The sequence below is a fragment of the Elgaria multicarinata genome, chromosome 7, assembly GCF_023053635.1.
Source record: "Elgaria multicarinata webbii isolate HBS135686 ecotype San Diego chromosome 7, rElgMul1.1.pri, whole genome shotgun sequence".
Taxonomy (NCBI): domain Eukaryota; kingdom Metazoa; phylum Chordata; class Lepidosauria; order Squamata; family Anguidae; genus Elgaria; species Elgaria multicarinata.
The window spans coordinates 70,151,100-70,167,603 of record NC_086177.1 but is presented as its reverse complement, the minus strand read 5'-3'; the positions used below and the strand labels follow the sequence as shown (position 1 = coordinate 70,167,603).

At 40.6% G+C, this 16,504-nt stretch overlaps 1 protein-coding gene across 7 annotated transcripts in view; it reads right to left on the bottom strand.

Annotated features, from left to right (window-relative positions):
• The window catches only part of CHD7 (chromodomain helicase DNA binding protein 7), a 154,430-nt gene that overhangs the window by 108,738 nt on the left and 29,188 nt on the right, over positions 1–16,504 (bottom strand). For all 7 annotated transcript variants that reach the window (XM_063130767.1, XM_063130772.1, XM_063130773.1 and 4 more), the window contains one exon: positions 7,691–9,530. In XM_063130767.1, coding sequence (XP_062986837.1) covers positions 7,691–9,355 — 1,665 coding nt within the window. In that variant the 5' untranslated portion in view covers positions 9,356–9,530. The remainder of the gene's footprint in view (positions 1–7,690; positions 9,531–16,504) is intronic.

Genomic DNA, 16,504 nt, shown 5'->3' with positions numbered 1-16,504 from the left:
TGACTCGGGGCTCCCAGCTTCCAGTCCCCACAGCAGGGTCATTTGTCGGTCTTTTTGGTGGCATGGTGTTGCCCTTGCTGCAGCACCAAACGAACGCCAGCTGGGCGGGTGGTGCCCTCCCCTGTTATGGTGGGCTGGGCTTGCAGCCACCCTTAGCCCAATCATTAATCTAGCTATGAATATATAAAGGATTGGGGAGTAAGCCTCTCTTGTGGCACATGTATGAGGAAAAAGACATGCGACAGACAGAATTTGCATCAGGGATGATGGGAAGAAAAATCTTCCAAGTATACTGATTAGGAAGCCTGTTGCGTACTGTGCACATGCAGTAAAACTTATTAAGCTATGTTATAAAGAACCACTGTATTAGCATTACATCAGGTTTTGGATATCACATTCCAGAGAAAGTCAATCTATATATACTATAGATCACTGGGAGGACAGTGATCTATAGTAGGTAACTGTCCCTAGGTAACTGGTTCCATTGTCGTACTTCCTGACTGCTAGAGCAGTACGACAATGGAACCAGTTACCTAGGGAGGTTGTGGGCTCTCCCACACTAAAGGCATTCAAAGAGGCAGCTGGACAATCGTCTGTCAAGTATCCTGTAGGGTGGATTCCTGCATTGAGCAGGGGGTTGGACTCGATGGCCTTTTAGGCCCCTTCCAACTCTACTATTCTATGATTCTATGAAATTACCCCTTTCCTGCTTCCATACTTCCCTCTAAACAAATTGTTATGAAATCGGTAAGATGAATTTTCACCTTACCAAAATTCAAATTTACAGGAATTGTGTGCCACTTCAGGCACCACTGCAATTTAAATCATCAAATCATAAGCCAAGCAGCAGACAACTGTTACTAACAATTCTTCTCTAAAAACAAAAAACAAAAATGTCCAAAAATTGTAAGTTCACAAGGCACAAGATAATGCAAGGGGGAAAAGCTAGCGCAAGGTTGTCAAACACCCTGTGGGTGGGCCTTCCAATTCAGCCTTTAGCCTTCCTTCTGCCCCTCTCCTGCTCCAACGGGCTTTTAAAATGTGTCCAATTGTGTCAATGGACACTTTTTAAAAGCCCAATTCCAGTGCAGGGGGAGGCATGGGGGGAGGGGAGGATTAGTGATGGAGAGGAAAGAACCCTTCCCTCTCAAAAGCTAAAAAACCCACTTCAAAAAGAATTCACACTCACGCTGCAATTACATTTTAGACTCCAATAGCACTAATGGAAGCTTTTAAAAAGCCCAACTGCTGGATAGGACTAGCATGTTTGGGAAGGGAGCATATATGTGTGCATGTGTGTGCATAAATGCATGTAAGTGTGGATGAATGGGAGTTGTGTTTGCATGCGCATGTGTGCTGTAAAAGAATGTGGAACAGGTCCTACCACTTTTTGCAAGTATGCAGTTCCCCAAATAATTGTCCAGCCCTGCTCTAGCTATTTCAGCTTACAATAATTTGAAAAGGGGACTCGCTTTGCATAGCAATGCCAAAAAGGGACTATCAAAATTGGAAAGATAAAAAATACCAGACTATAAAATTCAACTGGTCACATATTTATTAATTTATTTTATTATATCCCACCTTTTTTCCTCCAAGAAACCCAAGGCGGTGTGTACCTAATCCTACGCCACTCCAATTTAACCTCACAACAACCCTTTGAGGTAGGTTAGGCTGAGAGTCTGTGACTGGCCCAAAGTCACCCAGTGGGTTTCCATGGCCAAGTGGGGACTAGAACCTGGATCTCCCTATTCCCAGTCTAACACTTTAGCCACTACACCACATATCAATAAGACTAAATCACCCTTCCCCAACCTGGATCCTTTCAGATATTCTGAACTATAATTATGACCAACCCCAACCTCTGGCCATGTTGGCTGGTGCTGATGAGAGCTGTAGCTTAAAACATTGATGGCACCAGGCTGCTCTATATCATCAGTTTATTAGATATTCAGATTAAGTATCTTTTATTCTACAAAATGTTGTGAAATTACAGGCACAATTGAATGGGATGATCCATTCAGAAAAGAGATGTGATGATGAGGGAATGAGTAATGGCTTGGCCACACTTGGCAGTTCTCTATATTTTATTGGAGCTCAATCCTAACCTAACAAAATAATATTTTGATTGTCTTGGAGTAGTGCTTAGACTTTAATGGCTGCACATAAAGTCTGAAGTACATTAAAATCAAAGCAAACAAGCATATTTTATACTTTTTAAAAGGGGGTTGATTAGTATGACCGATCTTGAGAGATGTCTTATAAATGAAATTCAACAACAGGCGGAAATGTCTAAATTAACTAAATGCAACAGGAAAGAAAATATGCCACTTATGCACTAGTTTAAGGCAATAGTTTTCAAGCTTTCTGCCTTTCCCCATCAATTTGTCTGTCAAAGAATCTCTTGGCAACTGTGTTCTGCAAAAGATTCTTGGGTCCTTTTAGTTTGTACTTGTTTCATGCAAGGTGCTGACTTGCCATCAACCCAACATAAACTAAGAGCACTTACTTCTTCAGGCACACTGAATACTCCGTTGTGGCTGCACATTGTAGGGGGAATAATGGTAGGCAAACTAAATTTTAGGGTGGGTGTGTGCTGAACCACAAGACTTGATTCAGAACCTGATTCAGAAAACAGCCCAATTAGACTTAGAGCAACTCAGAAACAGCCTGGTTTAACTCTGGGGGGAAATCAGAATCTCATATTGGAAATCAAGAGACAACTATAACTTTTTTGTTATTGGACAAAATTAGATGTAATCTGCAGGCATAATAGCCAGGTGTGAAGAGGTAAAGCCAAGCAAATATTAGGTAAGTAGATGCAGGGGACTGTGTTAAGCACTTTTAAAGTTTGCTTTTTGAAAAAGAGGAAAATTGCCGTTTGTTTTTTTAATTTCTTGGCAGTTTTGAATGAATTTTTCAGACATAGTTGTCCTTTCGATGGGATAATATCTGACATGTTTCAGGTGTGTTGCAGGTGGGGGGTGGGGTATAGGAAAGCAGGTATTACAATTTGGAGGGTTCCAAAAAAGGATGCCCTTATCTTCTTTGTGGCCAGTATTTATGAAAAGGACACAGAAGTGGTCCTAGCTAGGAAACCTGCAAAATTTCACAAGGATGGGTGCAGCAGTTTTTGTGGAAGGGGAATCTTCAAATTTGAGGGAGGATGGTAATTCATTTCCCCTTCCCACTCTGTGATTACTCGGTAATTCATATGAAAATAGCATACATCATGGTGGTGCCCCTAGGCGAGAAACTGCAAAATTGCAGACAGATACTGTTGGTCCAAGGGGGCTAGAGAGTTGAATGAAATACAGTTTAAGACTTTTTGTTTTCTGCCCAATTGGCACCAAAGTCACAGAAAATGAAACAGAACAGGGGTGAATGATGGATGAGAACAATGAACACACAGTGGCAAGGGTCTTGAACACCCAGCATTTTCCAAGCAAGCATCCAATGTTACATTCTACCATGTCCCATAGATTTCACCAATACTCATTTTGCATTCCTGCTCCTGGGAAAGGAAACTAGCAAGAAGCACTAAACAACTGGAATAGTCCTGTGATACATTACTTCAACATCCCTTCCCTAAGGATCATCTACTCCATGAACTTATCCCATGTTAAGATCACCTGTATCTGTCTTTTCTTTGAAGGTTAGGTAGGTGGAATCTAGAGAGAGGTTCTTTTCAGTTGTGGTACCCACCTGTAGAATGTTCTCCAAGACATTTCAGCTGGTGCCCACTCTGATGTCTGCTCACTGCAAGCCGAATATATTTTTATTCACCCAAATATTTCTAAATTTTGCTTAAACTGGTTCTAATTCTATTGCTGAAATGTTTTTAATGCACTGCTCTTTTTAAACAGTTCACTCAATTGTTAGTTTTATTGTTTAATTTTGATTAATTTATATTTTTGTAAGCAATGTAAACCTGAGGGGTGGTATGTAAATTCTTCAAATAACTGAATATGCTACCCAATAAAGCCTCTAGCCCAAGCCCTGTTGTAGCCAATTATGTCAATTTAGCCTCAGTTCTAAGAGAGAGATGTGGCATTTTTCAATCCTATATCTATTCCTAACCAGATGTGCATGTTTTTTATCCATTAGGCTAAAAGGCAGGGTGGGAAGAGCCACATTCAACTAAAGCTGCAATCTTATATCCATTTACCTGGGAATAAGACCCAGGGGTTACATCTTGGTACGCATGTATAGGATTGCACTGTAAATAGAGCATGCAGGGAGAGGAGCAAAACGTACACCCCTCACCTGCTAAAATCTTGCTGCTTTAAGCCATTTTCTCCATGACATTTCAACAGAACTTTTACTCTTCCCCTTTTTGCTTCATACTTTCACAAGAGAAAGGGTTTTGTAGCACAAGAATAGCAATTTAAAAGGGTTTTTTTAAAAAAAAACAACACACCTCCATAACTTTAAAAATTCACAACAGATTTTCATCAAACCAACAGAGAGGCATGGCATAAATTGAATCATTAAAAAAGCAAGTGAAAGTATTTTTAGGTCAGCACAAACAGAATTAGAGTATGAAAGTTCTAATTCTGAGCTCTCCAACATGGTGCTTATCAGCACCAATGCACAAGCAGACACCTGGATTAAATTAAATAAATTAAATATTTATTTAATTTTTAGAAAATAATTGGAAGACTCCCATGCTGCAAAGAAAAGTATCAGCCTCCAGCACCATTTTTATTTTCAAGAATGCCTCTGGCCCCATGTTCCTGAACCTTAACAGTTTACTGGTTGTGAAATTAGTGTTGGGGCAGAAAACTGTGGGTTCAAAACACTGCTTTTTTGTTTTGGAGATGAAATCCCACTTAAGCATTATACATCTCTTTTGGGACAAGTTGCTTTTCTTTCATTCTTGGTAGTTTGCCTTCTGGGAAATTGGTGGTTTGTGAATGGGCAAGCCACTTTGTGAGAGTGCCCACAACATTCTCTAAATATTCCAAATGTGCTTACTGACCCAAAAAGATTAGGGACCTCCGCTCTATGTTAAAGCAAACTATATGTGACCAAATTATTTTACTCGTTGTGTTGTGGGTTGCTTCCTGAGATTTGTGTCCAAATGGAATCTTGTAAATCAATATTTTACCATTCGTTCCATTTCCTCCCCTTCCCTCACACAAACAAATACCTGTTTCTCAAAGAAGTGCTCCTAAAAAGCAACTCTGAAGTTTGGTCTATATGTAGTACCAATAAGAGAAAATTATATTTCCAATGTAAATTTAGAATAGTTAAATTTGTACTAATTTTATCAACAAGCAATCCTACCTACACTTTTAGATGCTGTTCCGTATGGTACAGGAGAACCTGGTTTTTATTTCTCTTCATACAGTAAGACTAGAAGCATCAATGAAATTATGCAAGGCAATTTTGATGATGTGTGACTTCATGTTGCATGCACACTTCATTGATTAATCCAGTGCAGGCCACATCTGGAAGCAGAATAAAGTGATAGCAAGAGCTTTGGAATACCCCCCACTCCAGCCTCCCAAGAGAGCAGTGATGTAAGGGTGCTAATGCGCACACGCACACACACACACTCTTATATGTAGTTTCTAATCTATACATGACTACAGGATTTGTTTACCTGAATGAAAAAAATTAAGACCTTCAGCCATTACATACATCAGAGCTTCCTTGGTCTAGTGCAATATTTGAACAAGATAAACTAAGCAGTCAACTGATTTGAAGAAATCACTATTTTTGACTAGTAAAATGAGAAGCTTGTGAACCCAAAGTGAAATATTAATGAAATGATCAGGTTCCTAAGGGCGTAATGCTATCATTTAGAGCAATTTAGATTGGTGATCCTACAGAACACATTTCAGTTCAATTTATACAAAACACACACACATATTTTATACTCCTACGCAAAACATTTTAACTTAGAAAAACTCCCGTGGCATGTTATCTGTATTTCTGAAAGCAAGTCTCTGCAGATACATAAATGTTTACATCACTAAAAGAAGATTTTATTCCCATGAGACTCTACCCTGGAACAACTCAACTTCCAGGGACTTGAAGTTCTTCTGGGGCAAGAACGACAGAAGAAGGGTTTCATTCCCATAAGACTCTGAATTTAAGACACTTGTTAACTTCATGGAGAATGGGCTCTGAATATAGCTGTTTTTATTGATTAAAATGGCAATAAACTGAACCTTTCAGCGTATCAGCATTCATTACTACAAATGCAACTAATATGGCATTCCACATTCTGCGTGGTAGCATCATTTTCAATTATTACACTCACAAACAGGAAATGTTTGCTACATTTAGACTTCAAAGATGGCCTACAATTCTGTAAATATTTTATTCCATACAGAAATGCTGCATTACAAACAAACAAAAGTCAGTCAATTGCAGTTTTTTTGGGTCAATTTCTATGTAAAAGATTAAGGCAACTCCAGCCAGTGCCCAAATTCAGATCTTGACCATAGCTACTTTATTTTAAGCAGGTTTTACTGTCCTTGTTTCTCCATTCCAGGGTAAAAACAGAAAAGAAAAACAGTTCAGCTTTGTACTTGCTTCAAGGAAAGGTCTGTTGTTGATGATGATGATGACGACGACGATAAAGTTTTAACATTGTGACTTTGGTTTTATCTTGCCCAAGATAAACCTGTTCTATTCCCAAACCCAGTACCTTAGTCTCACTATCTCTCTTGCACTAAAAATATTATTTATATGAAGCACTTATGCTCCACTCTCCAGCCCAAAAAGGCTCTCAGAGTAGCTTATGAAGATCAATAGTAAGACAGATCCTGGGGCTGTTCACGCAGCATGTTAACTCACACTCAGTGGTTGAGTTTCGGTTGTTTTGAACCATGGGGTGTTTGTTGAACTGTGGGTTAGTGTTGTCTGATGGCAGCAGGTCTTCCGTAGGGTGGGTTATCATGTTGTCTGAACGCAATCAGAATAGCTTGTTAACCATGCACTGAGCTTGTTAACCAGCTGAACATCCCAACAACAAGCCATGGGTTCACAAGGTGGCTTGTTCAAGAAAATAAGCCACACTACATGGTTTACAAGCCACCTTGGCTGCGTTCAGACAACCTGACATCCCTAAGTTCAACAAAAAACCAAAGTTCAAAATAATCCACACTCAAACAGCAGAGTGTCGATTCGCTTGTTGTGTGAACACACACACACCAGTCTTTAGGCTTACAATCTAAAAGACATGATACAAAAGGAGAAAGGGATGGGAAGGGAAGTGAGGAAAAAGCTAACTCAAGCGCCAGTTCTTAAAATAACAGTAGTTCAAGGAGAAGAAGAACCAAATGTTGGTGGTCTCCCAGCACTGAGCTCCAGCCAACAGGAAATGCTCTCAGATTCACTGTCCTCTTATTTTATTGTAAACATGAATTCAGGGGAACATCTGAATATTCCTTCACCTCTACTTTTCCTTGGATTTCCAAGATGAGACAATTATTCATTACTGAGCCAAAATTAAAGATAAAACATTTTGAAACAGTAACAAATGTGCAAAAACAGTTTAGAACCAACTCGCTTTGTTGAATTCACCAATGCATCTAAAAAGCTCAGTTTTGTATGATAGAGATGCCACAAGCAAAACAATAGAGCCATGTAGCTACAAATACGCAAAAGTGTCAATACAGAATTGTTTTAACTGAAAATGATCTGAAGACAATTACATTTTCAAGGAAGCATCACCTACCTGAAGGACAGGCACTTTTTGTGGTGTGTTCTGTGGTGACTGATGAAGCTGCGCCCAAGGCTGATGGTGAGGATGCGGTGGTGGCGAAGACTGATGATGAATGCCCGGATGAGGCTGCATGGGAGGACATGTTGGCATTTGCTGCTGAAAAGATGACTGACTGGGATGCTGCTGACCAGATATTAATCGTTCTTGTATTGCTTGTGGATCAGCAAGGCCAACACCTGGACAGCCGTTTGGTCTCATGTGACCACCCATTTCCCGCGGTGCTGAAGTTATGCCCATAAATGGCCGATTCTGTTGTATATTCCGAGGGCCCATACTCCTCTGTCCAATTCCCATGGCACCAGATGGCTGGTGAGACGGCTGAGGATGGGGCATATTTGGGTAACTGCCAACTTCCATTGGTATTCCAGCACTACCAGGTCTAACCTGTGGAGGAGGGGTACCTGCTGGATTACTCAATGCTTTCATAGGTGACATGGGAGGTGGAGAAGCATAGGTTCCCTGAGGCTGTGAAGGGTGCATAGTTTGTGTGTTCATTTGGTTAAGTGAGCCACTAGGGTGAAGGGGCTGCTGGTGCATTAGTCCTTGACCACTATTAGATGGAAACCCTACGGCATTTGGGTACCTTGGTACAGACTGATTCATTGGAGTGTTATTTGTAAGGCCTAAATTCTGATTCATACCTGTATTGTTTACTAATCCCTGATTTAGGTTACTGTAAGGATAACGAGAATACTGCCCTGAGTTGTTTATAGTAGGTGAAGATACTGTCTGGCCCCGGGAACTAAAATTAAGTGTTTGCGGCCTAACAGCACCCTGCTGGGGAGGGTTAGGAGAGTATCTGGGACTGTGGGCTACTGATTCTCCATGGAGAGCAGTGGGGGGATGGTGGTGAAATTGCTGCACTGAGTGTCGTAAGGAAGGCCCCATGCTTGGATTCTGTTGGGGCACATGAGACATGTGGCCAGGTCCTGAGGTGGCAATGAAAGGATTTCCCTGATTAAGACCTTCCTGGCTTTGAGAAAACTGGTTTATCCTCTGCTGTGGTGGCTGACCATGCTGCTGCATTGAAAAGTCACCACGAGCCATGTAATTTCCCATCTGCTGCATGTGCTGAGGATGTCCCTGTCCAGGTGGTCCTGACGGCGTTGGTGGTGGTGGCTGAGCAGGTGGGGGTTGCTGCTGCTGGTATGGTGCTCTTATCTGGTCGGGCACTTGAACTGCCCTTGGCCCCCACATGGAACTACCATCTACAAAGGGCTGCCCATGCCTTTCATTCTGCATACCAGGATAGACTCCCATCTGACTACCAGTACCCCCACCATGAGGGACTGGAGGATTGTGATATTGTGAGTGAGGAGACGCTATACCATTCCCAGGGGCATTACTCATCATTCTGTTAGGCTGATCCATCAGATGCATTTTCTGTTGTTCATACTGATTATAGTGATCAAAGTGGGTCAACTTTGCTTGATTTTGACTGGTTGGAGGATGGTGAAGGGGTGACTGTAATGAGGCAAATCCTTGATCAATAGGTATTTGTTGCCCCATAGGGTTTACTGTGTTTTCAGGGTATCCACATTCCCCCAGGCCCTCCAGTCCTTCACTGAAAATATTTCCATCTTCTCCAAACAGACTCATCATTCCTGGATCTGCCATCTTTGTTCCAGCACACAGCCTCTCAGAGCTACAACTAGAAAACTAGTTCGTGCTTCACCTCACTGAGGTGTTTGTCTTCAAAGCCTTTAATCCTCAACTAATCGCCTTCATGTCATTCCATATTTCCTTAATTCTTTTGGACCACGGAGCGTCAGGCAAATTCTTGTTATCAGTCCTAAAAAAAAATAAGGAATAATAAAAAAATTAGGTTGAAAATAAAAATGCAACTTGCATTTGAACATACCAAATCTTTCTCCTATGCTAACTGAATGCTTTTGAAATCTTGAGCTTTTAATATTTCATTTTAAGAAAAACACATAGGCAGCTTTATTATGATAAGAAAGTAGAAAGCCAGGAAACAGTAACCTTAAATTAATCCATTCACTATACTTCCTTGTGTTCATTCCTGGATAGAACAGAACAAAAGAAAACAACAGGCAGCTGAAGCAGCTGCCACAGCAGGCAGTCATATGTATGAATATAGCCAAGCAGCCCATCTGCTGAACTAAAACCCTGAAAATGCTCTCGTTACCAACAGCATGTCCTTAACCTTATTTTCCTGAGCAGAGTAATCAGATAGATGAGAGAGCAAACAGCAGCAAAGGGCTACAATACGCAAAGTCACTGATATGCCTAATTCTTAGTTAGTTTCTTCTAGTATTTACCAAATCATGTTGCCCAGTAAACTAAATAGGCATTAAAATAAAATGTAAGGTACACTTCACATGCGATGAAGTTGCAAAGTGGATACTGACATCTGCAATGCAATACTAAAAGCTTAACACTTAACATTTTCATAGTCTTCCAAGTATTTAAAGTGCATTATCACAAACCTGTACAAACCTGTAAAGGTAAGTCAGCATTATTATCCCCCATATTGCAGATGGAGAGTGTGAGGAGGGGAGTGAGGCTGAGAGAGGGTGGCTTGCCTAGTCAGGTTCATGACAGAGGCAAGTTTCAAACAGGGGCTTCTTTATTTGCAGCTCAGTCTCTCAGCTACCACACTACTACCCGGCTCAGACGACCCGCTGAATTATGGAAACAGTTTCTAGAATTTGTTTTATCAAAGGGGAGAGGGAAAACACCTCAAGAGGAAGCAATGAGATTCTGGAAACATGAATAAGATCCCATGGGTGGGGGGAGCACTTTTTTGTTAAGTATGATTATGTTAATAGAATTAAGCTAGAATATATGTTATCAAATGTTTATTTTATATTATTGTGTATTATGTAGTATTGTTTTATCTGTATTGATGTATTGATTTGTATTGATGTTCAATAAATTTTTTTTAAAAAAACACAGACGACCCGCTAAGCCAAGGTGGTTAAGCATTTTGAGTTAAACATTATAGCTTAACGTGTTGTATGAATCATGACTTAGCGTGTCATGTGAACTATTCCTAACCATGGTGGCTACATAACCACTGTTTAAACATGTTCACCAATCATTTGCTGCAAAAGCTTTAGCAGCCTAACAGAAACAATATCAGCCTTGAAGAAAAAATTCACCCAGGTATGCTGAGAAGAACTACTCCATGTTAGTTGATTAAAGAGAATTGTCGAGATCACAGGAGACTAGATGAAACATATGTAATAAATATACTTATAAAAAAAGGGATAGGGAAGAAGACACCCAATAATTACAGGCAAGATGATTCTACAGAAGCTTTTTAACACAAACCATAATTTATGAGCACCCTGGTAAAAGTGGGGTAATTACTAGGAGCCAGGTAGATTTATTTAGAACAAGTAAGCCAATTTCATTCTTGGTAGTGTATCAGGTTTGCAGTAGATGCTGAACCTTGATTAAATCAAGATTTCTAGTCCAGTCCAACATGCGATTAACAGGCTGGAGATGATGGGTGTTATAGTTCAACACATCTGCAGGCCACTTAAGTTGGGGAAGGCTAGACTAAACCTACGCACAGGTTTTCATTCATGTGAGCTCTCCACCTGCATTCTGAATGTTACTCCATATTTTTTACACACACACACTAGACAGAAAAGATGCTTGTCAGGGAGTGCTAGGTTTGAACCCTTGTCTTGGATTTTCTAGGCTTCTATGAAACAGTCACTTATGTGAAGTCCCACCTGTGGCACAGCTCAGATGCTGGCTTATTATCTCAACTAGGTCTAAGAAATTCATTTACATGGGCTAAAGAATCGCTACAAACACGGGCACTTGATTAACTAAAAACGTTCCATTTGAATACCCACTAAAAACAACTGAAATGAAAAGCCGTGCCACTTCAGATGCTCATCCAGGCACTCCTAGAGGGTGAGGATTTGTTTTATGAGTTCCCACGTCTGTTTAAATTTACACACCTTTGGCTTATAGATTTTTTAAAAATTGTCTCCAATGCCCCCAGTGAATCAAAGTGTGTGTTTGCATCTGCACCTATCAAAGCTGTGACTTGCTTCCCCACTTCGATCTTTCTCCCAAAGCTAAATATTGCATATAGTCTAAATGTGGACTTAAACTCTTAAAAACAAGAACATGCTTCAGTAGGAAGAACTGAAGCACTTGTTCAGTTCACTGTTAATACTGTTACTGAGAAAAACTTGAGCTGCAACTGTGTCCAAACATGTATTTGAAAAGAACAAATTTTTGAGTAAATGCAGTCTACTTTTTTAAAATTTAAAAGTAGCTTAAGCTTCGGTAAAGTTTTTTTTTTACTGGTATACATTTATAATTTCATCACATAAATAGAAGAATTGTTTTCATGTTAAAATGCTTTTTGAAAATAAGCAACTTTTAAATAAGCTCAAGCCTTATTATTTCTCCTGAGGGGTGTTTCATACAAAGCATTTTTAACATGCATCTATCTAATTCTATCTGAAATTATTTCTAGGCCAACTTTAAGTGTGGAACCTTTCTGTCCTATAAAACACAAGGAGGTTCACATCCCCTTCACTGTACAATATGAAAAAAGGCTGCTGGGAGTTCTGAATGGACCACAGCTACCCAGCAAGTATTAGGAACACAAGTTGAGACACAGCAGCAGCCTAGTGAAGAAGCCCTGCTTTGTGAGGACTAACATTTGGCTGCTATGGCACCATTTCCAAGCCAGAGTCATTTCATTCAAGACCTTCCCTAAGACTCAGAAGGCGAGTAGAAGTTGAAACATCTGAGAACTAGAAGCAACTCACATACTCTTTTGAACCTCCCCATTAACTAATCTATTTTACTGTATTTTGAATATCTTCTAAGCCTCCTCAAGAATGTTAGTAAGTAGGCTTTCAATTAACAAAATAAGTAAAATATTTAGGTGTCTCCCTGAAGTATACTCACAGTAGAAAATGTAAAAAGTGTCAAATTGCATAAATTTTCTACACCAAATTCAAATACCACTAAGGCAGCATAAAGTTAAGATAAGGAAATGTACACTTTGCACTTCATACTTTTTGAGTGCTCACACATCCACAAAATACGAAGGGTCATCTAAACATGATAATACAATACAGTTTTCAATACAATGAATTCTTTTGGGGAAAATATGGCTGTAAAATCTTTATTATTGCATTATATATGTTAAAGTTGCCAGAAATGAACATAAAACTGCTTTATATCACTATTTCCTCATGAACAGTAGCCTGTTTACACATCATGTTAACCCATGGTGGCCTAATGCACCCCAGCAGACAATCAGACAAATAAGCTACATCGCGTAGTTTATTTTCCCCTCTCCCAACTCTTCTCGCCTTCCCCTGTAGATCTCCTACCCAACCAGGCAAGTATCCCAGCGTCCTTTGCAGATTTTGAAGCCTTCGCTGGGTCCCCTTCTCCACCAGTGTGCAACAAAAAAAAGGGGGCTCTAAATCCTTGACATTTACCGAAATGTAACAAAATTTAATACAGGTTTCCCTTATGGGGAGCTACCACATGCACTACTGGATAAATGCAGGACTTTACATTTTCATGGAAAACTGAAGATCTACCTACACATGAAACAAACCATTTGCTTCCCTTCCTTTCCCGCTCCTACCCCTTCCTGTCTGAAACAGAGGGGTTCTTATACTGCACCCAAAAAGGTGGCAGGAAAACAAGTTTGCTCAGAGATCACTTGAGAGGAGTAGAGCGCTGGTAGTGTTTTTGGCCGCTCTTGCCAAGTGGTCCTTGGAGGCAATCTCTGTAACCCTTGTGGGCACAACCGACAACACGTTAACCCACCAGAGATAAAATAACCCTTACTGCAGACAATGGGTTCCCAGGGTGGCTTACTTGGGGGAAATAACCCCTCTGTAGATGGGAAAAGAGATCACAGATGACATGCTAAAACGAACCAGCATGGCTTATTTAACCCATCGTTGGTTAACGTGTTATCAGAATCGAGATGGTGTATGGCACTTGGGGAGGTTGCAGAGCACACCACTGGTGGAAGGTTAGTGTGGGGGTCAGGCTGCGAGTGCAATCAGCTGCTAGGCAGATATGTTCTGTTCAAGATCTGGGGCCTTGCTCTAGGCGCCTCTGTTGAATAAGATATGGCGGGAAGCTATGGAGATCTGCCAGACACAAACACTTCTGGCATTTGGCCAGAACATAACTGTTCCAAAAGATTTTTAGCTGATTAGTTTTCTAGCTTTTTTTTAAACTGCTTTTAATCCATGATTGATGCTGTTTTATTGCTGATATTTTTAAAATTTTATACTGAATTTGTTTTTATGTATTGTTTTATTATGTGAGCCGGTATGATTTCCCTTCATGAAGAAAAAGGAGATAACTAATGCATTAAGATTATTCTATGGCTTCTAACTCAAAGTAGAGCCTGCTCAAAGTGAGAGCCAGTGCGGTGTAGCGGTCAGAGTGTTGGACTAGGAGTCGGGAGTTCAGGGTTCTAGTCCCCACTTGGCCATGGAAACCCACTGGGTGACTTTGGGCCAGTCACACACTCTCAGCCCAACCTACCTCACAGGGTTGTTGTTGCGAGGATAAAATGGAAAGGAGGAGGATTGTGTATGCTGCCTTGGGTACCTTGGAGAAAAAAAGGCAGGATATAAATGCAACAATAAATAAAATAAAATAAAATTTCAAAAGGTGATGTTAACGATCAAACACTAGCAGCCATCAACTTGTCCCATATTTGCCCAGCAACTTCCCCCTTTCTGTCAATTGGAACAGCATTTTGACAGCTACTACCCACTGTGCTATCCTTCCCTATGTCTCTGCCACAGGGGCAGATATCCAAGTGTTGGGAACGTAGAGAGCCTGCTAAGATCAGTAAATCCCAACTTGCTAACTCCAGAAAGTAGCCTTTCTTAATGCAAGGCTACATTCTGGAGATGGAACTCAAGGCTACCCCATTCCCCTTTCCAGCATACAAGATAAAGTCTGCATATGGAGAATGGGGACTGAACTGCTCCTGGCAGATGAGGGCAAGGTTCCTGGGTGAATGGCTAGTGCATATCCCTTCAACAGCAACTGCTAGCCTCAGAAGCGCTGCAGCAATTGGTGGCTTCCTCCCGCCCACCCAATGCCTCTGGAGATGAGGAGGGTAAAATGCAGAGTCCTCAGTGAGGTGTGCACTGCTGAAACACCTAACTGCCCAGAGCTACATCAAAGGCTGTCTTGAGTTCCCCCAAGGCCTTCTCCATTTGGTGATAGCCCTTCTGCAGGCAGTAAGCCTAGCAGAGAAATCTCTCATTGTCCCTTTTTGTCTCTGTCTGGAAATGTTTGTGGGGTGGGGGAGAGGAAAGAAACAAAATAATAACAAAATAAACTTGGGGGAAATGACCATTTATTCAGCAGGCTGGCTGCTAGGCAGGGCAGGTCTGCGGGAGTGACGGACCCTCCCAAGAAAAGAGATTATTCAGCAGCTGGGCTGGCCTGAACATCATGGGAAGGATAACCCAAAGGTTAAGGACTGTACTCCTGCCTTACACAGAGAACAGAAAGGACAGCTAAATATTATTTTCTGAACCCAAGAAAAAGCAATGTTCAGTCTTCTTAAAAAAAAGAAGTTTCCATTTGTTCAGTAAAACAAAAGCTTTAAGGAAGAATTTTAAAAGTTGGGGTAAACTTACCACACTGTCCTATAGAGCCAGACACTGCTCAGAATAGGACAGACTTTAAATTGAAGATAATATTAAGATACTTTGCTTTGGTAACACTGGCTAGCAGGCAGCCAAAGGAGACATTAAAAGCTGTGTCAAAACCTTTAACAGGAGTGCTAAACGTTCAGAATACATCTGTTAAAATGTAGAGTACTTGAGAATTTAAAGTATTTCACATGGACAAAACGAGAAGCAAAATAAACCTTACTTTGTATCTATTTCAAGCTACTGATCCAATGAATATGCAACAGCTATGTCAAAATGACCAGAACAAAATGGAGTGTGATGAGAGGAAAAGCTATATTGCTGCCAACCAACGTCAAAATCTCCTAGCAATTACAGTGTCATATAAAGTTGACACCAAACCAGCAGACGATTCAAGAGGCAAGGCCAATAGCCACATACTGAGGCACACAGAAAAAAACACCAAACACAACTTACTACTCTCATTATAGGACATGGGTTTTGTACATTTATTGCATTTGTCACTCATTAACTAAGTCATCTGGCCAATTTCCTACCTCCCTCACATTTAAAAAGTATCTGAAAGCCAACTCCTTTCACATTGTAGAAGTCTGAGATGGCTCCCTGTCCTCAGCATGTTATGGGGGGCCTCTGCTCAAACAAGCTCCTCTTGTGCACACTATGAACATTCTTTTTTTCAAGCTTGGCAGGGCTGCAGCTGAAAATAATTTATCTGTTCTCTCTGCAAGAGCACCACATATGTGATTGGGAGGGGAACATATCCATCATGAATAAACTTGAGCACAAAGACAAGCTGAGTGTCACAGGATACAAAAGGGCAGAGGTCACAACAGTAAGCTGGAGGCTTTGCACTGGGCTGTGGCTGCTAATGCATGGCTGCTTCATTCATTTTCTGGCATGCAAAACAGAAGCATTAAGCATAGCTCACATTTAACATAATCCACAACAGAACAAATACTAAACTCAGCAAACCCTAAACATTAAAATATTAAGAGTACAGCTATGTTATGCAGGAATATTTTAACAATAGAACTTTCCTACTATTCTCAATACAGCTTACTCCCAGTAAAATGTGTTTGGAGTGAGTATCCTATTATCTGAACTTTTCCATATT